At 29.2% G+C, this 22,503-nt stretch overlaps 1 protein-coding gene across 7 annotated transcripts in view; it reads left to right on the forward strand.

Annotated features, from left to right (window-relative positions):
* LOC114124910 (basement membrane-specific heparan sulfate proteoglycan core protein-like) overlaps positions 1-19,992 on the forward strand; it is a 162,174-nt gene extending 142,182 nt beyond the window's left edge. For 6 of the 7 annotated variants that reach the window (XM_050197025.1, XM_050197027.1, XM_050197029.1 and 3 more), the window contains 33 exons: positions 633-787; positions 859-1,036; positions 1,155-1,291; positions 1,375-1,552; positions 1,758-1,909; positions 1,975-2,101; positions 2,173-2,479; positions 2,545-2,689; positions 2,877-2,994; positions 3,071-3,251; positions 3,337-3,576; positions 3,641-3,978; positions 4,062-4,262; positions 4,526-4,692; positions 4,754-4,850; positions 4,993-5,102; positions 5,177-5,348; positions 7,311-7,445; positions 7,801-7,978; positions 8,072-8,172; positions 8,337-8,488; positions 8,556-8,775; positions 8,867-9,199; positions 9,504-9,722; positions 9,834-9,996; positions 10,109-10,251; positions 10,535-10,791; positions 13,167-13,345; positions 13,436-13,575; positions 13,642-13,836; positions 13,937-14,161; positions 15,257-15,404; positions 19,317-19,992. In XM_050197025.1, the coding sequence (XP_050052982.1) occupies positions 633-787; positions 859-1,036; positions 1,155-1,291; positions 1,375-1,552; positions 1,758-1,909; positions 1,975-2,101; positions 2,173-2,479; positions 2,545-2,689; positions 2,877-2,994; positions 3,071-3,251; positions 3,337-3,576; positions 3,641-3,978; positions 4,062-4,262; positions 4,526-4,692; positions 4,754-4,850; positions 4,993-5,102; positions 5,177-5,348; positions 7,311-7,445; positions 7,801-7,978; positions 8,072-8,172; positions 8,337-8,488; positions 8,556-8,775; positions 8,867-9,199; positions 9,504-9,722; positions 9,834-9,996; positions 10,109-10,251; positions 10,535-10,791; positions 13,167-13,345; positions 13,436-13,575; positions 13,642-13,836; positions 13,937-14,161; positions 15,257-15,404; positions 19,317-19,353 (5,828 nt within the window). In that variant the 3' untranslated portion in view covers positions 19,354-19,992. The remainder of the gene's footprint in view (positions 1-632; positions 788-858; positions 1,037-1,154; positions 1,292-1,374; positions 1,553-1,757; positions 1,910-1,974; positions 2,102-2,172; positions 2,480-2,544; positions 2,690-2,876; positions 2,995-3,070; positions 3,252-3,336; positions 3,577-3,640; positions 3,979-4,061; positions 4,263-4,525; positions 4,693-4,753; positions 4,851-4,992; positions 5,103-5,176; positions 5,349-7,310; positions 7,446-7,800; positions 7,979-8,071; positions 8,173-8,336; positions 8,489-8,555; positions 8,776-8,866; positions 9,200-9,503; positions 9,723-9,833; positions 9,997-10,108; positions 10,252-10,534; positions 10,792-13,166; positions 13,346-13,435; positions 13,576-13,641; positions 13,837-13,936; positions 14,162-15,256; positions 15,405-19,316) is intronic. The other variant, XM_050197028.1, reaches the window with a different exon arrangement.
* The last annotated feature ends 2,511 nt before the right edge of the window (positions 19,993-22,503 follow it).

The following is a 22,503-nucleotide window of genomic DNA, read 5'->3' on the forward strand; positions in this document are numbered from 1 at the left end:
AGTAGTTGATCTAACCAATATTTTAATAAGATCCATATAGTAAATAATAAATTTCATATGTAGTAACAATTTATAACAAAAATATCAATAGAAATAATATTATGCATACATATTACTCTGATAAATTATAAAAATAAACCTACATTATGTCTCAAATACTTTTGGAAAATGAGTGTAAGTAGTAAAAAAAATTAATAAATTATTAAGTTATTTAAATTATATATAAAAATAGATTTAATTAGATGTAAATCTATAATATCAATATTATACAATTTTTCAAAGACAATGAAATTACAAGAAAGTAAAAGTTAGTAATATATTTTTAATTTCATAATATTATAATTAAAATACCATTAACTAAAATATTCTATAATATAATACTTTTATATCATTTAATATTACACTTTCTCAATCTATAAAATATTTAAATAGGTATCACTGAATTTTATTTTTCTAAGCATTGCGCAAACCATGGTTTTAATTTAATGAATAAAATTAGTATTTAATACAATTATTATCTATTCCTACTTAATTGTAACTATATTTTAATACTTTCATACTATCGGGATCTTTCTTCTAAATTTAGCAGTGAATAATTTATATGTATATAATATATATATATTAATTTTCAGTTGACAATAGACTAACAGCCCCAACCAAACAACCATCACCACCACCACTTCCACAACCAGAAATTTATATTCAAATTACTGAGCCAAAAATAGAAATTGTTGAAGTTGGAAATACTGTCACATTACATTGTGCTGCTAATTCTCGTCGTTCACAAGTAGATTATTATTTATTTTAAAATTTTTTGAGATACCTAACTTATAACATATTTCGAATGTGTTTTTTTAGAGAATAAATATAACTTGGTCAAAAGAAGACGGATATTTGCCATCTGACCGTACACAAGACAATGGATCAGGTTACTTGTATATAACTAGTGTAGAACCTTCAGATAGTGGAGTATATATTTGTACAGCAACTGATGGATATTCATCCTTCAGTGACAAAAAAATATTGAGAATAGCAGGTAAGAATGTTAATATCAATTTATAAATGTATATAATTAAGACCTTAAGCTATTTGTTTGTTTATTGAATAAAAAAAAATAATAATTTTATTCACACAACTTATCCTTTGTTTATTAGATAAAGTAGCAATAACCAGTAAACCAATACAAAGTCAGCCAGAAATTTACATCACAGTTTCAGATCCATCAATTGAGATAGTGGAAATCGGTAGTACTGTAAGGTTTAGATGTGATGCCAGATCTAGACGTAGCCGGGTATAATTAATTATTTTTTTTATGTACTTACATAATAATTAAAATAAAATAATTTATAAAAATGTTTTTAAATATTTGTTAAGCCTGTTGTGTTAAAATGGACAAGAGAAGGTGCCAGTTTACCTGTAAATAGAGCAATCGATAACGGATCAGGGTATTTGCTATTTACAAATCTTGACACATCAGATTCAGGAGTGTATGTGTGCACTGCTTCTGATGGTTATTCAGCCATCAGCGAAAAGAAAACACTTGCTGTTGGAGGTAATAATAAACAATTATTTATTTATTCTTATGCAAAATATAAAAACATATGTTTTCATTTCATGCTTTCAATATAGAATTTCGTCAGGATTTAAATACTATTGGTAAAATTGATACGTGTATTTTATATAATCTATTATAATCTTAGTTAAAAATATTTCAGTATTTCAACAATAATTATATTAATTATAATATATTTATCTAGGTGGACCAACAAACATTATTAAGCCAACTGTTGAAATCAGACCTAAATACCTCAGACTTAAAGTTGGCGAACCAGCTGAATTCAATTGTCAGTCTCCTGGAGCACCTACACTAGAATGGTATAGAGGTTTAGATCAACAGTTTAACCCATCTGTGAGTTATTTATAATTACTTATTAAGTAAATTTTATAATCACTAAATCATTAATTTAAAATTAGTATTGGTCTGCGGATGGTGTGTTACGTATTTCGGCAGTAAAACAATCTGATCAAGGCACTTATTTCTGTAGAGCGACAAATCAAAACGGCGAAACTGATTCACAAAGAGTCACTATTTATATTGAACGTAAAATAAAAAACATTATTGTTGTATTTATTCAACTGCACCAACTAATATATGAACTTTCATTTAAATAGCTTCCGAAAATGCCATAAATGGATCAAATGATTTATTGTCGCTGACAATAGATCCACCCCAATATTCAGGACCTGGTGATGTTGTACGTCTTCAATGTACTATTTCAGACGAATCTCAGTATGCATTAAAATGGTCAAAAGCAGGAAATCAACCATTGCCATACGGATCTGAACAAAACGGTGGTCTTTTGACTCTCAACCGTCTTAAACCCTCCAACTCTGGCACGTACGTTTGCTCAGCAATCTCATATAGGTCTGGAGCAATTGAATCAGAAGTCGAAGTACCAGTCAATATTGTGCAAAGAAGGTGAATATTATTAATTGAAAATTAATGTTAAGTTGAAAAAAAATTTATAATTTTATTTAACATAGAAATCCACCAAGCTTACGCATCGAACCAGACAGGCAAATAGTTCCACAAGGTACACTAGCAGAACTCAGATGTTTGTCAACTACTGATCCCAATCTTCAAGTACAATGGTTTAAAATCAATGAAAATTTAACACCAAATGTTCAGGTATGAATAAAACTGAGCATACTTCTCGCTATTTATGAAAACTACTCTGGAGTAGTTAATATTTTTTGAATTTTTTTTTTTTTTAGTTATTTACATGGCTATTTTTAAATTATTTTGGTCAACAAAATACATATTTTAATTTATATTTATTTTTCTATTTTAAGTATGTCTTCTTGATTTTTTTTAGATAAGTGGATCTTTACTACGCATACCATCAGCTCAAGTCAAAGACCGTGGTATTTATGTTTGTAAAGCTACAAATGAAGGTGGAACAGCACAAGCATCTTCTATTATCGATGTTGAACGTATGTTAATATTTATTAAAACATATAAATAAATTAAACATATGTGTATCAAAAATATTCTTATATAATTGTTTAGGAAGGGAAGCTCCGACTATTGAACTATATCCAAGTGCTAGACAAGTCGTAACTCTTGGAGGTAGTGTACTATTCCAATGCCGAGTAACTGGAGGAATTCCTACACCTAATATCAAATGGACCAGGCGCAATGGTGAAAGTTTACCTAGACAGGTGGAAGAGATTCCACCTGGAGTAATAAAGTAAAGAAAAATTAAATGAAAACATCATAGTATTTTATCTCAAACATAATATCCACCTAATATCATTTTAATGTATTTATCTTAGAATCACTGGTATGGAAGCTTCCAGTGCAGGAGAGTATGTTTGTGAAGCAAGGAACAATGCTGGCATGACTTCAGCTATAGCTATTCTTGAAGTCCAATCTCTTCCTGTTATTAAGTTAAGACCATCTGGTATTATAACTGTACTACCAGGAAAACAAGTTAAACTTCATTGCCATGCTAGTGGAAACCCTACGCCTACCGTGACATGGACTAAGCTTACACAGGGTTATCCCTCTTACCAGTAAGATTGATTTGATTTAATGATTTATTGGAATCAAGTTTTAATTTAAATTATATTTTTCCAGGGAATCTCGCAGTAACACGGGATCGTCCGATATAGTTGAATACATTATAGACAATGCTCAACCATCAGATACTGGAACTTATTCCTGCGTAGCACAAAATTCTGCCGGACCCGTGGAAGACCGAATACAACTAATTGTGTCTGACGACGTGAACGAAATATCTGGTGGAGAAAACGAAGGAGCAACAAATACAAATGAAGAGGAAAATAAAACATCTGGACCATTTAGAGGTGATATAGCCGGAAATGACGAAAATGGAGGCGTCATTCCTAATACAAAACCCGAAGATGAATTAGTGAATTTGGTAGGATCTAGAGCAGTCCTCACTTGCAATGCTGGTAAGTGTAAATACATCTATGATCTATCTTAATCATAAATAACTTACGGTTTTAATATTTGAACTTATCTCGCCTATTTATAGATGCAACTGCAATTAGAGATCGCATTAAATTAACATGGTTGAGAGGTAACCAACTCTCATTATCAGAAGAACATGATATTATCGATAATATGCTAGTTTTAAGAAATGTTCAGAAATCGGATCAAGGACTGTACAACTGTATAGGTATTGAATCCGATGGAACTGTTGTGTTTAGTCGATCCATTACATTAAGAGTAGTTGGTAAGTTAATATTTGAAATAAAATATTATCGCTTCCAATATTTATACTTATATCTTATTTGATAATAATATAATATTTTGTAATTATTAACATGCTGTCAGAAAAAAATCAACTTTGTACCGTTGGAGGTAAAAAAAAAAATAATCATATTTTAACAAATTTTGACAAAACTATTAAAACAAAACTACCTTTGGTCCTTTACTATATAATATTGTAATATTAAAATAAAATTAACAATAATAAAATAAACTTGTGTATTTTAGAACCTCCAAGAATTGTTTTGAACCCTACTCGACAAGTAGTTAAACGAGGTGACAACGCTCAAATTATATGCACCGCAGATGGAGATCAACCTATTACTATTACCTGGTCGAAATTGTCGAGTCGCTCACTACCACCTACTGTACAGACGAGTGGTGGATATTTAAGAGTAATATATTATATATTATATACATAAATTCCTTTTCATACCTTTATTTAATTATGTGTAGTTTAATGGTATTACTGAACAAGACGCTGGTAGATATTTATGTAAAGCTGCAAACAACATTGGTGAAGCTGAATCTGTTGCTGAAGTCTTAGTGAATGGTAAGACTTTAGTTAATAAAATTGTAAAAATATAAACAAAGCATTGAATATATAAGTTACACATTTATAAATAGTTTAATTTTAGGTACCTATATTACATATAATATAGTTAATAAATTACGTACCTACCTATACTGTTTAGATAACTCACGAGATCGTCCTGCTCCAATCATCAGAGCTATTGATCGCAACCAAGATGTATTCGAAGGTGGAAACACTAATCTCCGGTGTGTGCTTCCCAGATTAAGCGAAGTGAGTAATATTATCAGTTATAATTCATAATAAATAGATCTTTGTACACATCGATATTTAAACACTTTCAATAGCAATACACCGTGAAATGGAGTCGTAACCGATCATCACTTCCACATGATAGTCAAATACGCGGAGACGTATTAAGCTTACGAAACTTACGTTTAAATGACACTGATCGTTATTTTTGTAAAGTTGATAGTCCGTACGGTTCAACTTATGACTACATAGATCTCCGTGTTCTCCGTAAGTCATAAATTTAATTTATATAATAGTAGTGGTATCGTTATAATTATTTCATATTATTCTTGGATTTTTTTAAGTCATCGTAGTTTTTTTTTTAAATTATGGATATCTTATAATATAAAACGCATATTTGTAGATTTTTATTAGTCATGTAGTATAATTAGGTGGTGGTAATTTTTAAAAATAAATGCATTATAATGTATCTACATAAAATGCTTTCTTCTGACTCAACCGTTTGAAATATCGATTTAATAATAATGAGTATTAACTTTACAATAACTCTTATAGGTAAATTGGTACAGAAATATAGTAATAATTTATAAATGTCACATTATTCGATATTATAAATGTTTAATCTAACTACTAATACCATTTATTATAAACATAAAGTATATTTTATTGTATATGCAATAAAATGAATACACTACCTGCATATTATATGATATTTTATAAATTATAATTTATAAGCAATGCTTATACTAAGTCTACTGGCCGAATCTAAGTGTAATATTTGAACTTCCCATTTTGAATTTTTATTAAATTTACATCAATTAGATTTATTGAATAATTACTCAGTTTTAAAATAATTAATGATGCGTTTTTTACGTGTAATTTTTGTGGGTATGTAATACGTATATGTGACTGTTTCTTTACTTCTTCGTTTATTTGTAAATTACGGAAAAATATACTATTTTATCATTTTCCACTTTTAATAATCTGGTTTACTATGATTTTCTGTTTCATATATATAGTTTTACTATGCACAAGTATCTGTTTTCTATATACAGGATGATTTACCAATAATGCAAATCCCTTTTTTTTTTCAATAATGTGGTTATTTAAAATCAAATTTTTGAAATTTTTAAAAAAGTATACAGTCTTAAAGACCTTAGACCATGTTTTAAAATTATTGTGATTCAATTTACTGTTTAAAGGAGTATATTGTGAAGATACTAACCTTTATTTTTCAAATGAGAACTCTCTTTACTAGGTACTGTAAATTATTAAGCAGTATAAATTTTCTAAAAATGTTGAAGTATCAACATAAAAATTCGAACATGTAGTTTTTAATTTATATGGTTATAAAATATGGTGATTTATACATTTTAGTGATTATTATATTTCTATCAGCGTGTATAATTTGTAAAAATGGCTCAAGTATAATAAATACTAGATCCAATGTTACGTTAGTTTTATATTTTTTGTTTTATCCTGCAATTCTAATGACTATTATTATTATTATTATTATTATTATTAATAATTTAATAATTGAAAAACTACTAGTTTAAATTTTAAGCTAGATACTTACACCAAAATTAAAAATTAAATAGTTGACCTAACAGCGGGTTTTTATTTGAAAAAAAAAGTGTATATCACCTTAAAAATTGTTTAAGAAATACAAAAAACTACAAGAATTTAAAAGTATGGTTTTTAAATTTATTCGAAAATTAGAATTTAAATAAATTCATTATTAAAGAGAAAAATGAAGTGAGCATAGTTGGTGAATTACCCTGAATAAAATTAAAATCAGATAATCACATTTTAAATATTTTGTTGCGCTTTTAAATTTATTTACCTTCGCTTTACACTTTTTGTTATAAAACACTTTGCTGCTTGTCCAATACATAAGTAGAACTATAAATACAAAAACTATAGGTATTTTGTATTTTTAAACCATTTATATTTTCTAACTGCCTATGTATTTTATATATTAATGTACTGTACTTGTATCAACTTTGTAACATATCCTGCACAATTATAATCAGGTATTGTGTTGTCTCTGCAGGCATTACATAATCACTTTTCTTTTATTAAATTATACATATAATGCACCAATTTATGTTTTAGCTAAATTTTAGTTTTAATATTATATGGTTTTATTACTTCTTGCACGATTTTGTCAACTTCTATTGTGGTTTTCGCTTTTGGTGATGGTGGTTGTCTATGTTAACAAATCTTCAGCATCTTGTCTGATTGACGAGTTCCGCTGTAACGACGGGCGATGCATTTATTATACACAATATTGCGATGGTATACCTCACTGTTCCGACGGTTCGGACGAAGAAGAAACGTGTTTGGAGAAGAAAAATAGAATTGGTTTGTCCCCGTGTTTTTTCATAATAAACATATACACACACTTTGCTTTCTTGATTGTTGAGAATTCACTAATCAACACACATGTGCTATTTGCACTTGTACAATAAATAAATTCACGTACACTTAAATGCTTATGAATAAAGTAGTTATTTTTATTTCAATACTTATATAAAACTCATCAAGAAAGCACTATATCTAACCTAACTATTGTAAATAAGTAATTACTTATTATATAGACTCATATATTATTGCAACCTAATTCAGGTAAAATTGTAAAAAATATTTATACACATGTTATCAATTAGAACTTTTTTTTAATATTTTTAACGTAACCTTATATACATATTGTGTAAAGGTCGAAACTCTGGTCTTTATATTAAGCCCAGCCAAGGAACGGTTTACATTGGTGACATTTTAGAGCTTGAATGTATTTGGACCTCTGATACAAGCTCTAGCGAATACAGCGAAATTACTTGGGCCAAAGTAAATGACGACATGGAAAACAATGTTGAAAATCAAGGATCATTTATCAAGTAGGTTATTTCCGAGTGTATAAAAATCTTTCGTTGAAGATTTAAATAAAATTTAAAAAAAAATCTTTAATTACACCGGACTAACTACGACAGGTTTATTGACGTGAAACCAGAGAACAGCGGAACTTACAGATGTACGAAACGAGATAAAAATAATAACATCATCACTGAAGATTACGAGTTAACTGTTACGCGTAAGTTATAATTCCTTTTTGTATCTATTAAAAATGTCTTACTGTGTACTTATACAATAACACTTTTTGGAATTGCTTTACCTATTATGATTTTCGTAAGTGTTTCATGACTTTAGGTTCATTTAATGTGAATTGTATTTTAATTGTATTTATCATTTATATAGCAACTCCGTCTGATGCGGCTTCACCATCAGTGAGTACCAAGTACGCACCATACGGAAAATCCGTTGTAGTCGAATGTAACACCGATCTATCAATGCCAGTTGAATATTCTTGGGCCAAATTTGGACCTCAAATGGAACCTATATACGATCGCGTAAGATTTAATATATAAAATTATAAAATACATTTTAACTTTTCATTTATTTTATAAATATTTCTAGAGAAACTTAACACTGTACAACGTTACTGAAAAGAGTGCGGGACTGTACTTGTGTACAGCTTCGAACGAAATGGTGAGAATAGATATTCCAACAGTACTTGTCGTCACCGGAATCGTACCCTCATTCCGTGGTACCGATAGCTACTTAGCGTTCCCTACCCTTCTCAACACTTATTTAGAATTAAACATCGAAGTTCACTTTAAGCCCGAAATGAATGATGGTACGCTATCATTACGTTATAATAATATATTCGTTCGAATGTGTTATTATTATCATTTTTGAATTCGATACTTATTGTATTATTTTTGAAGGTTTGATATTATACAACGGTCAAAAACCTGGTGGATCAGGTGACTTTTTCTCGTTCGGGCTTCGTGACGGTGTTCCTGAGTTCCGTTTTGACGTCGGATCTGGGGCAGCGATTATTAAAGCAACCGAACCTGTGACATTGAATGAATGGCACATTGCTAAGCTTGAAAGGGTTAAGAAACACGGTACTATGTACATCGATGACCGCGGTCCATACCGTGGAGTCAGTCCAGGCACTTTCCAAGGAATGGATTTATCCCAACTCTTATACATTGGCGGAGTACCCGACTTTGGGTCGATACAAAAAGACGCAGGTTTCCAAACCGGATTCATTGGTTAGTTACACATCAACTAGAAAGTAGAAACCTGTAGTAGCGTATATCCGTTAGCTTCAAATGAAAAACCTAAGTTTTAAATAATACTTCTTATACGAGTATAGAATATCAAAATTTAACTTTTTAAATGTTAAAATTAATTGCAAAAAGCTTTATAAAAATTCAATACTTAAGTTCTTTTTTGAAGTTGAATCAAAAAATTGTTTTTATATAGATAATAATGCATATTATGTATTTATTGTATTATGCATGTGCATTTTTTATATGTGCGCATTTATTTCATTTCAATACATGATTTCCACAGGTTGCGTCAGCGGTTTCAAATCTGAAAGCCGTACGTATAACTTAATGAAAGATTCGGTTGACAAACAAGGTTTGGGCACGTGCGACGTTTGTTCTAACAATCAATGTTTGAACCAAGGTATTTGCCAAGAGGCTCAAACTAGCCAAGGATACACGTGCATATGTCAACCTGGTTACAGCGGAGAGTATTGTGACAAGATAAGTGAAGTTTGCACACCGGGTAAGTCTGGGATTTTTTGGCCTTAAAATAATATCAGAAATAACTTAGCAAATTAGATTCATTTTATAACAATTATATTTTTTTTTATTCACATTGTTCCAATTATTATAGGCATTTGTGGGCTTGGTGAATGTTTGAACGGTCACGATGAAATCGAATGCAAATGTAAAATCGGCACACTCGGAAAAAGATGTGAACGTACCGTTGAAATCGTTGAACCGTATTTTTCGGGAAAATCTTATCTAGCATACCCGGCACCAACTTCGCAACAGAAGTATTAAAAAAACACTCTTACCTTAATAATAATCTAATAATTTATAAAATATTATCTCGCTTTGTATATCATTTGATGAATGTTCTAATCATATTGTTTTCGTCCATTTCAGACTAACAATATCCTTAAAAATAAATCCGGCGTCTTTGACAGACGGCGTAATTCTATACGCCGCCCAAAACCACCAAGGGATCGGCCAATTCATGTCAGTGACGTTGAAGAACAGACAAGTGGAATTCCGTTATACCGTAGCTGGTATGTTATAAATTATAAGATTAGGGACTTAATGAATTGCTGTTATTTTTTCTCAATGTTAATTTCATGAATCTGATGTATAATAAAAATTTAAAACATAAACAGATATTTGAGTTTTGTTATTATCAATAAAAAATAATACTATAAAACTGATCTATATATTTTTAAATTTTTTAGCGCATAAGTCTTGAATCGTAGTAATATCATTATTATTTTATTATGTATAAATTAGTATACATTTTATCAAAATAAGGTGTTATAACTTTTTATTTATTTCATTCAGGTATAACGTCCATGTTGCGAAGCAGACAGAATTTGGAAATTGGCGAGTGGACCACGATATCCATTAACCGTAACACGGAAACGCAGGAATGCAAATTGTCAGTCAACAATGAAACGCCAATCAGGTCTATCGAAAATGGTAACATGCATGCATTGGAACTGAAAACTCACTTGTTTGTGGGTGGTTACGATTCGTACAAGGTGAAAATCGCCAAATCCGTGGAAGTCGAGTCCAATTTCAAAGGATGCATTAAAATGGTAACGCTTATAATACTCGGATATTTGATTTTTATTATTATCTAGACACGCGGTAGCGTGTCAAGCCAAGTTCTAGCTACAGAACTAGCGAGCAGCACCGTGTGTAATATTACACGAACCATTTGGAGCCACTTTTGACCCCCTCATAACTCAAGAACTATTCCACATAAACATGTCAAATTTGGCTCATATATTGAGACTTACGAGATACATATGTTTTCCAAATTTCATAAACATACCTCAAACCGTTATTTAGATATTAACGTCCCAAAATCGTCATTTTTATGACTAACTGACTTACCTATAGATCAAAATTCTAACCCAGTTCCAGATGACCTAGAAAGTTCAAATTTGGCATACAGATAGGTAGTTAGGTTAATACAAAGGAAAAAATCAGAAACTTGAAGATTTTTAATTTAAAATTTTTTAATTTTTTATCAATTGATTTTATTATAATTTTGCAATTAATTACCTATCTATTATGTTTTATTTTTCAATTAATTAATTAACTGCCTCTAATTTAATGTAGTGTTGACTGAAATTGTTCCGCTAACCTTACGTACAGCCGAATATGTGTCGATATTGTCGACCCGCGCGCAGCAACATGTAGAGTACAACCGCCTGCTCACGCTATACCGCCTCGACTTGGCCAAATTAAGTATAAGTAGAAAACGCATAAAAAAAATTCCAGATACTGAATGGGCAATTTACCCAAACATTTTAAAAGTTCAGGAAAATATAAATAATGACACACAAAAAAAAAAACCCCCGTAAACGTAGGAAAATATTAATAAAAACACACAAACAAAAAATTATAACCCGTACATGTAGGAAAATACAATAGTTTATTAAAAACCATTTGGAAATTATTTTAATATGATTTAATAGCTATTAATAATTTACTTACAAAAAAGTAATGATATCCCAACAAAACATAAATGTAAAATGATAGCCAAGTTCAATAATATGCTTTGGATGTAGACTTCAACGACAAAAGAAGTGAGATCTAAATGGATGCCAAGTTCAATGGTCAGTCCTGAAATGTATTTATAACAACATAAAATATAATTTCTTCTTATCACTTAGGATAATGTTTTGAAGCCTAAGGTCTGACTTGGCTAGTTTCCATACACAAATTATGTTATAGCCTTCGCAAGTTCTAAAATTGTAAGTTCTTTTTTATCCTTCTAAAAATTTGTCTTGCTGGTAGAAACTAGCTATCGAATACAGTGCTCTTCCATGACTGTTTTGGTTGGTACTTAATAATAATTCATATATGACAACTAGTCATACCTTATCACAAGTGATAAGAAGAAATTATATTTTATGTTGTTATAAATAAATTTCAGGATTGACCATTGAACTTGGCATCCATTTAGATCTCACTTCTTTTGTCGTTGAAGTCTACATCCAAAGCATATTATTTAATTGAACTTGGCTATCATTTTACATTTATGTTTTGTTGGGATATGTAAATCACAAAGATCTGACGATTATTGTGATGTATCCTATATGCATCCCAAATTGATAAGAGGGTAAATACTAAGAGACTATAATTATATGCATTAATATTGGGTCCGAATGCAACAGACGCAACTTGGATATACCTTATACATTTTCATTTTCATAATATAAGCAAATATCGAAATAATTGCAAATCGAAATTTTTTTCGTTTCTACTATGATACATTTTTTTTATGCTGAATATATACGAGTAAAGATACTTACGAGTTAATAAGTTTGAAATCAAATTAGTTATAATGTATTGACATATATAACGCACTCATTTTTTTATGTATACATACCTATAAATAATAATGCATTTACGTATTTAAAAGTTAAATAGAACTTAATTACTTTTAAATTATGAATAAAACTTGTCAAATCAATTAATTATAATTATATATACTTCCTAGTTCCTACTATATAATATTATAATACAATAAATTGTTATTTATAATTTAATATTTAGAAGAATCAAGAAAGGTACCTTAACAATAAGTATGTATTTTATAACTATTTAAATTTGTTTATTTGAATTTTATAACTTTAATGAATTACCGTGATTTTAGATATTTTGATAATTATAATTTGGTTTGTGTTAATGGTGAATTATCACTGTAACTACAGTGATAACATGACAGTTAATACATTTTTTGTCTGGGACGGAATGAATAAAAATAATAAATATAACATATAATATTGGATTGTCTTATCGGTGTTTTTAACAAGACATGAGTGATATAATAATAGGCAGCCGATTAATGACCCCATTTAACATTATAAATTTAAATACCACTGGATCTTCTTGATACATACAAGTGCACATATGCTTAGACCAAATAGCCAATTGATAAATAACACGCCCGTTCTAGCTCAAAGTATCCGGAATGGACTTGGATATGATTAGTTCTACCGTGGATTCCTCGAACACGGAAGACTGCGTAGCCGCTCGTGGAGACGCCTGTTCGTATAACCACTGCAAGAATTATGCAACTTGTCAAACTGCCCCCAAACATTACGAATATGTATGTGAATGTGAAAATGGATTCAGGTAAACTGCAGATTGCTGTACATTTAAATTATTATTATGATTTTACTGATCGAGTTTACTAAAATGGGACTTCTATATTTATTTGTATAGTGGTCCGAAGTGCGACATCGAAGCGAAGTTGTGTTCAACATTGAAACCGTGTAACAACAACGGAATTTGCACCGACATAGATTCTAACTCGTACAGGTGTGACTGCCCGCTTGGGCATTCGGGACCGACGTGCAACGACAGTGCGTATTAATATCGTGGCAGAAAATTTTTAATTTTTGTATTTTTAACACTCCATTATTTTGCAGAAGTGGTATTAGACATTACAGCGAATTTCAGCGGTAACAGTTATCTGCAATTGGATAACAGTCTATTAGACCAGGACAAGAGAGAACATTCCATATCGATGACGTTCACTACAGATTCGGCTAACGGCCTGTTATACTGGCAAGGCCAAGAACCCAATAACGACGGTGTAGTCGACAATTATATCGCCGTCTCGAGTGAGCAAATATATTTTAATTAAAAATAAATCGCTTAAAGTTTGAATGTTTTATCAAATTAAATCTAATTTCCATCTATGAATCGTATCTCATTTTACAGTTGTAAACGGCTACGTGGAATTAAGTCACAGATTCAACGGCAGATCGACACCAGCGATCCGAGCCACGGATCATCACGTCAACAACAACGAACCTCACGTGATATTGATCCGCGGAAACGGAGCCGAATGGTCTCTGGAGCTAGATAGGTTGACTACAGAATATGGTAAAGAGAGAGATGTTGACATCCACCAACTTTTGGAATCCACAGATTTGATATATATCGGTAAGTCTTTATTGTGCTTATTTATTACCTTTACTACGTTAATAAAAGGGAGCGGGTTTAGATAGTCGTAATGACCTATCACTCATTGAAACATATCTTTGTACAATTTGCATATTTCCACACTAACAACATGCATAAATATAAGAAAAATATTAAATTCTTAGATTGAATATGTAGACGACTATGGAAGAGAACTTCTGATGAGTAATGCGCGCACATTATATTTTATACTATAATTAAGTCTCGTAAATATCCTAATCGATCCAGATATTTTTCAAAGTTTTATCTACTTATATTATTGTGGTTTTAAATAATACTTTTAATTAATAGGATATATGTTATCATTTTAAGAAAACAACCTTAACTATCTATCCAAATATTGTAATTGGACTCTTCCGCTTACTCTTTTCATTAGTGATCCACCTCTGCTGCCAAAAGTACATAATACGGTTTTTGTACTGAACGTCTTTGATAGACGCTTCTGGTACTGAGAGTTTACCTTTTTATCATAAACTTAAAACCACAATAACAATAATATAATACTACAATACATCATTTTCATTTCGTTTAGAAAATACTCTTTGTGTGTATGGATAGTAGATACTACTATTTTATTTACAGATATATTCTATAATAATAAATAATAAACGATCTTACAAAATATTATTTTATGAATATAATAATATAATTCTATAAGTTGACTGTAAATCAAGCAAAAAATATGCTAATATTAATATACTCAAAATTTTCAATCAATTAATTTGTTGATTTATTTTACTATTTTTACTATAATTATCTTATTTAAATAAAAACCAAACAATGTAATTAAACTATTATTAATTATTAAGTTTTATTAGTTATGTAATAATTTAATATATATTAAATTGATAGATTTAATATATCTTTTTTATTTAGTTAATTATTTTTCTTTTTTAATTGATGTTTATTATGTTTTTTGATTAATTTCTAAAGTCAGTAATTTACCATACTTGACTCTGATCTTACTTACGTTTTTAGTCATTTTAATAAAAAAAAACTGGTTTGTGGATAATAGAGTTTTAAAAAGAATTTATAATTAAGAATTATTTTGCGCAGGTGGAGTTCCGGAAGTCATTCTAACGTCGAACGACAACCATTACAAAGGGTATGAGGGTTGTATCGGAGACGTGCGTATTCAGGACTCAGGATACGTGAATCTGGGTCAAAAATCGATGTCCGGAAAAAATGTTGCTTCGTGTAACAGGTAAGTGACGCCAATTTATAAATTATATTTTTTCTGCATAAATATGTTATATTATTTGGAGAACTGTGAATTTAGTACACTAAATAAAAAAAAGTATTTAAAAACAATTTGAAAAAAAAGAAAACACACTAAATTCACGGCCTTGATTATGTTTTTGTTTGCCCAAGCTAATAATAACGTATTTTATCTTTGTCTTTCCAACACGCTGCTTTTCCATGACTCGTGACCGGTAATAATAATAATAATAATAATAATAATCGATCATTTTCATTTGCGATGCAGTTATTATTATAAAAAAAACGACTTGAGGCGCATACCATCGTCGTTGATATTTACACAAACCACTAACGACGAAGTGGTGTTTCAGGTGGATCCGCGATGGCCCACGGTCTCTGTGTGGCCGGATCTTAACGAAACCGGAAACTCTGTGTCCAACACCAATAACAAATGCTTGTGTACACACAATAACTTTAGCATAAGGCTTATGTTAACTACGTTGTTTTTGATATTATTGTTGACTAATTTATAATGTTTCATGGGAATATATTACCACTTTACGTATTAATATATATATATTTATATATATATACAATTATATATAATATTATGTATAAATTAATATATTATAAAACCACACGGGTTGTGATTTATGTTACGTGCCATTATATAGTATTATGTTTTTTGTATATATATATATACATATACTTATTTAAAATAAGTTCTCGATAATAATGAGAATATGTATTTTGTTTGATACGAAGAAGTTGACGGCTGTAAATAATACTATAAATTATTTGCAAATTCTTTTATTTCACACCGTCCGAATAAAAAATATAATATTAGGTATGTCTTACCAAATATTATCGCACTTCGTAAAAATGCATTAAAAAAAATCACATAAAGACTTAGACATAGAAAATTTAACTACGTTTAATTTTTATATTTTTTTATAATATTATATAGGCAATTATATTATATAATAAATATTTGTTATTCAATATTTTATTAAGGAATTTAAAAAGAAAGAGTCAATTTTACGCCAAGAACATATCTATATTTTATATTATAATTTAATAGAAACGAGTACTTTGGAATAAAAAATTAATTCCCCGCTATAAAATTGCCCAAAGTTAAATATGACATATAAGTATATAACTTAAATGACTTAGCACGATTTATAATTCCTAGTTCAAAGTCAGAAAAATATTTTGCGAGGGGTTTAAATTATAAATATGTTATATTATGTAATAAAATATGAAACTATGAGAATATTATTTAAATTTCGGGGGTGTGGGGATCTGAACCTCCCCCCTGGCTATGGCCTTGTATACTCCAAAACATGCACACATTATAGATATACGTACTTATCGCTTCTGTAAGTCTGTATACTACTCTTATATTAAAAAAAATAATAAATAAATACTATAAACACTTGTCCCTTGGTTTTCGTGGAAAATGTTAACAACGTATGGCATTAGTGTAATTAGTTGGAGCTAAGAAGTGCTATAGTCTACTTATGTACTTGTGTTCTTGTTCTTACCTCTAATTAAACATTAATATTTATTTAATTATGATTTAAAAATAGTATGTATACTATGAAAATAAATGCAATAAAAAACGAAAAAATTGTATTTTCGCGAAGAGGAAATAATATGATGTTTTAATTGCCTCTATAATCTAATATTAATATTATAATTTACAATATTTAATATGATAGTTGATTTTTGTTGTTTTTGGAGTAAATAAATCTATCTTATTTGCCAACAGGCAAATAAGGATTTTCTTAAATTGTTTAAAGAAATTTAAAACCACAAAACTTTTTTATTAGGTACTTAATGCTGTAATAAAAATTGTCCTCTTATAATTATTTTTACTGCAGGATAATGTTAAATGATTTTTATTTAAAAAAAAATTTTAGATCAAGTTTACAGAATAATTTTAAAAATAAATGTGCAAGTATTTAATTCAAGAAGTTTAGCATCTTCACCTCTAATTGTGCCAATGCAACGTGCATTCTAGATTTTTCAATTAAAAATAGAGTGTGGATTATTTCATATTTTTTATTAAGATCTAACAATCGCTTTCATGTTGAGCGTTTTGGCCGAGAACTGTAACGTTATATTGGCCATCCTAAAACGTATATTCACGATAAACCATTGCAATTTTACAGGGTAGTGTCTATTATAGTGGGCATACCTCGCGCTGTCAGACGTCGTAACGATAAAATAGCCATTACATGGAATTTACTTTATGTATTATTATTGTTATCACCAAGGCTGTGAATTAAATGCACTTAGTACTTAGTACTCAAAATTACCAAAATAACCTAGAAAACTCCAAAATACCTATGCAATAAAGTGTAAATTAATTTTAAGCAAATACTTGAAACTAGTCTTTTTAAGGTTTTGTTATTTAATTGTCGTATACGTTTTTTATTCTATTTTATTATTTACGGAACATATTTTTTAAGTTTAAAGAAAAATAACTTAAGTATAGGAGTAGTTTAATAGATTCTCGGAAAGTGTACTACTTATACTTTTTTATCAATATAACATATTTAATGGCCAACATTATAACAAAAATAAAAAGACTAATTGCTAATCAATAGATATTACCACGATTATATTCGTCTCTTTGTCCAATTCAAAAACATTTAGTTAAACATTTATGATTAACTAAAACATATAAAAATATGCGAAAAAAATTGTTTATCCACTTAAACTTAACCGCTTAACTTGGCCAATATTTCGATTTATCCTATAAAATAAAAATGAATACTTAATAAAATTAAATTCACAGCCTTGTTTATTTTATTTTATATTATATTATATACCTAGGTTAAATTTGTAAAGTTAAAATCTTATCACTCAAAATCAACAAGCATTGCAGCTATCTAATGTTCTGATATGTTGCGATAATATACTGTGTTAAAGAAAGATTATATTAAAATGTTAATTAGATATAATATTTGTTCATTTTTATCATGACTCGCGGACATTCACTGTCGTCTATGTATAGTGTATATGCATAATATATTAATAAAATTTGTTTAAAGCAATAAATATCTTATAATGGTTAATATTTTTATATTTTTTCATATATAGTATACATCTATACTTATTAGTATTTAGTATTAGTTTTCTTTTAACTACCATTACATGTGATTTTATATTACGTGTTATAACTAATAATTATTATTCTGCTTTCGTTATTTAAAAGTGATCCTATCTGATAACTTGTTAAAAAAAAAAAATGCTACATCCACGTGTGATGTCTATGGTCTATCACAGTATCACGTACCTACATATCATTTGCATTTTGATTAATTTATTTTATGTTTTCAATTCAAAACTTTTGTGAATTGGCCTATATCTAATTAATTTTAATTGGATATTATGCCAATTTTAATTCCCATTGGCTCTTCTAAAAATTTAAAAAAATAAATGTCTAAGAGACTTTTACACTAAATAATATTCTTTTTTTTAAATTTAATTATTTGTTCAATTCACACTCGTATAATAAAATTTACGAAACAAAATAGATCTCGTCTGAACACAAATATTTTGTGTAAACAAGAAAATGTACACATGTATTATAAGACTACTAATACTGAGACAACACGTGTGATTGTTGTAGCATCCTAAGTTATATCCTTTTGGCATAATATACTCTCCTTATATAAGACTACTATATCGTTGTGTATTGTATATACGTATATTGAGTTAACCATTTAACAATATATTTTTAAAAGCTTACTACTTAATACATAAAAGATAAAACTATTTATTTTGTTTAAAATGCTTCTGCTTATATCGACGGCAAACCAATTACAATTAAGTGGTAAAGACACAACGAATGAATAACACAACCAGACGTACTTTAATTTCTCGCTTTTTGTCTTATTGTTTTCAGACACGACGTTAACAACATCATTCAAAGAAACAAATAATACAATCGATGAACAAAATGCACCTCAGTCAACGACTGCAAACAACGCCGAAGACAACAATAATAATATTATATTATATTATTTAAAAAAACATAAAACGTTGTTTTTATTTTTTAGTTTAAATTTATTTTATAATCATATCGCTTTTAACGACGCCTACTTTTGTAATTTTTAAACTCATTAGCGTTTATAGTCTGTAAAAAGCATCATATTATGTAATAATAATAATAATAATAACACTTCGGCCTGCTATCATACATAATATTATGTATATCGCAGTTTTACAGCGTAGTTAAGTAATTTTTCATATTTTTATTAATTTTTACCATTTTTGTCCGTCGCCATTTACCGCCAAACGAAATTGTTATTATACTTAGCCTATATTATATTATTATATAAAAAAAATATACTCTCGTAATTCAACAAATGGTGTTTTCTCAAATAATGAGTCACTATCGAAGCTCACTATTTTCGTTTTTGTTACACACAACCAATCCTGCGGCGGACAGAACATTTTAATTTTCCCTCTCACGGCCTCACCGCGTAGACTAATTTACTATATTATTATTGTATTATTAATTTAACACTATTATATTTATACATTGACTATTAATAAATCGTATATCATATCGTGCCATATATTTGCTATATTATTTCCGTGTACTTCCACTTTAAAAACTTAACCGTTAGCTTATGGACAGTGATAGTAGTTACAATTATTTTCCTATTAAATATGTTCTGTGGCTAAGGATGGATTGTTTACTTTTTAAATTAGTCAAATACATAAAATAGTTATTTTATTATGGCGATTCTAGCTACTATTTCAACAAACATCTCAGAAATTAAACGCGTCATGGTATAAATAAGGCAAACCAATAAATGGTGTTAACCACAATCCTGGTTGTGAATTTTTATCATATAGTACTTTTTTTTATATCGAAATAGAACTGATTTTTTAAGTGTTTGTACTATGCTTGACAAAGATAGAAACGACAGTCTTTAATAATAATTAAAATGTATAATTCTTTAGAAACAATAATGTGAGCTCTGCGTTTAAAATCTAACAGTAAGAAAGAAGGCTGGAGTACACTATTGCGTGTTTAACATAAATCTTTTAATGTTTCTCAAATTTCTTTTGATTTCGTTGGTAAAAAAAAAAAAAAAGTGATACTGTTTACAAACACCAAAGACGAAGTTTTATTACGGTAAAAATTTTTTATCATATTTTATGTGATTACCTCTCATTTTATCAATTCTCGTATTTAGATGTGTCACAATATCGAATAAAATAATATGTATATCATGCGCCATATTACCTCATTCATATCAATATTCAATTTTCAGAGAGAATATGATATTTTGTGCATGTACGACTGATGCAGAAGTGGTGTTTGGGATGTTTGCGATGGGATATGAGAGATATGACACATTTTGACTTATGTGCAACCGCAAAATATAATATTCTTTTGGTGAACAGCGATTAACGACATGACGTATAATCTGAATAATATTGAACGCTGCAGTAATGTATCTATTTTGTCTATACAATGCGCCGGACTACGCGTAAATAATAATATAGTATAATATTATTGAGACATAATATTATCAATATTTAGATTGTATTATCATACACAATACCGTTATAAGAAAAAAATTAACACATTTGATTTTTTCATTATAGTATTAGCTGACCCCGCGCGTGCACTTCGTTGTCCATTAAAAATATCAACTCTACAATACAATTCAAACTCTGTTTGATTTGTTATTTAATATTCGATTTAATGGTGTTCAAAACTTAATCATTTTCATTGATCATTTTAAATGTCAAAAAAATCGAGCAAGCACCACTTTAAAATACTTTCTTATTGCACACCAAGGCTGGAGCCGGCAATTTTTTTTTGGGGGGGGGGGGGGATTTTGAGTATAAATATGTTAAATATGAAATTATAGTAATATAATAATAAAATATTACAATTTTTTTTTTGGGGGGAGACGGTCTGAACCCTAAGCCCCCCCTAGCTACTAACTTGTTGCATACTAACTTGGTTGTACGAATGTACAGTGTAAATTGCAAGCCTCGATCTATCATTGTTCGGGCTCTACGTTTATCAGTCAGTGAATTAATCAGGTTATATTATTATAGCCATTCCCTTTGGCGTTGCAGTGACTCGTATGATTATGCGATCAGTATATTATCAGGCATTATCCACCTGTGGTGTATTGCGGACTCTGCGCGAGTGGTGTACCTATACGTAAGTTTATAATTTCTAAACCTTAAGCTTCAAAGTTTTATCATTTTTTTTTTCTTTTACTTGATCCAACTACAATGAATTAATCGGATTAGATACAATAATAATGTGCAATCTCGTGGTTTTTTATATAGTTGGTAAACAACCTGACTTATGTGTTGACGCATTCGCCACTTAATTATTACAACTAATTTGTATTATTATTAAAAACCAATAGCAACAATTTATAAATAAAAATTACCATCGTTAATCTCAAAATCCCTGTTTTAGCATTTAACGAGGGTGGTGGTTGAAGGGTGAAAAATACTTTGCGACCTATTCTCATACCCAACAATCATACAAAAAATATTTCATAAAAATCAGATTTAGGCCACAAACACTGTGACCGGAGAATTTTATATAATATAGCTATCGATCTATGTGAGGGAGGAGATCTATCCACCGTAAATGATAAATTATGACTCACAATCCTCTCGCCGTGTCCTTTGTGCACGCCGCGGCAGTAGTCTGTATCATATAAAATTTCAGTGTTCACGATTCATGTTCATATCGTAAAATATAAATACGATCAGTGGCGAGATTTTAATAATTAAGAATGTTACATCGCAGTGAGTGGTTTTGAAAAATAATTTACCTATATTTTTAAAATCATTTTTCTATGATAAAAATAAAAGTATTTCGATTTATATTGTACAACGCGATAAGACGAAAATACGAAATTGATTAAAATATACTTCGATAATAATATGAAAAATACATAAAATAATTTACGGCGATAAGATAACATTATAACATTTTTAAATTATAATTGACATTTCCCCCAAACACGTACACCCATAGATAATAGAAGAGTAATAATTATAAATTAGAATAATAATTCTTCTATTATCTATGCGTAGGT

The sequence above is a fragment of the Aphis gossypii genome, chromosome 1 (assembly GCF_020184175.1).
Source record: "Aphis gossypii isolate Hap1 chromosome 1, ASM2018417v2, whole genome shotgun sequence".
NCBI lineage: Eukaryota > Metazoa > Arthropoda > Insecta > Hemiptera > Aphididae > Aphis > Aphis gossypii.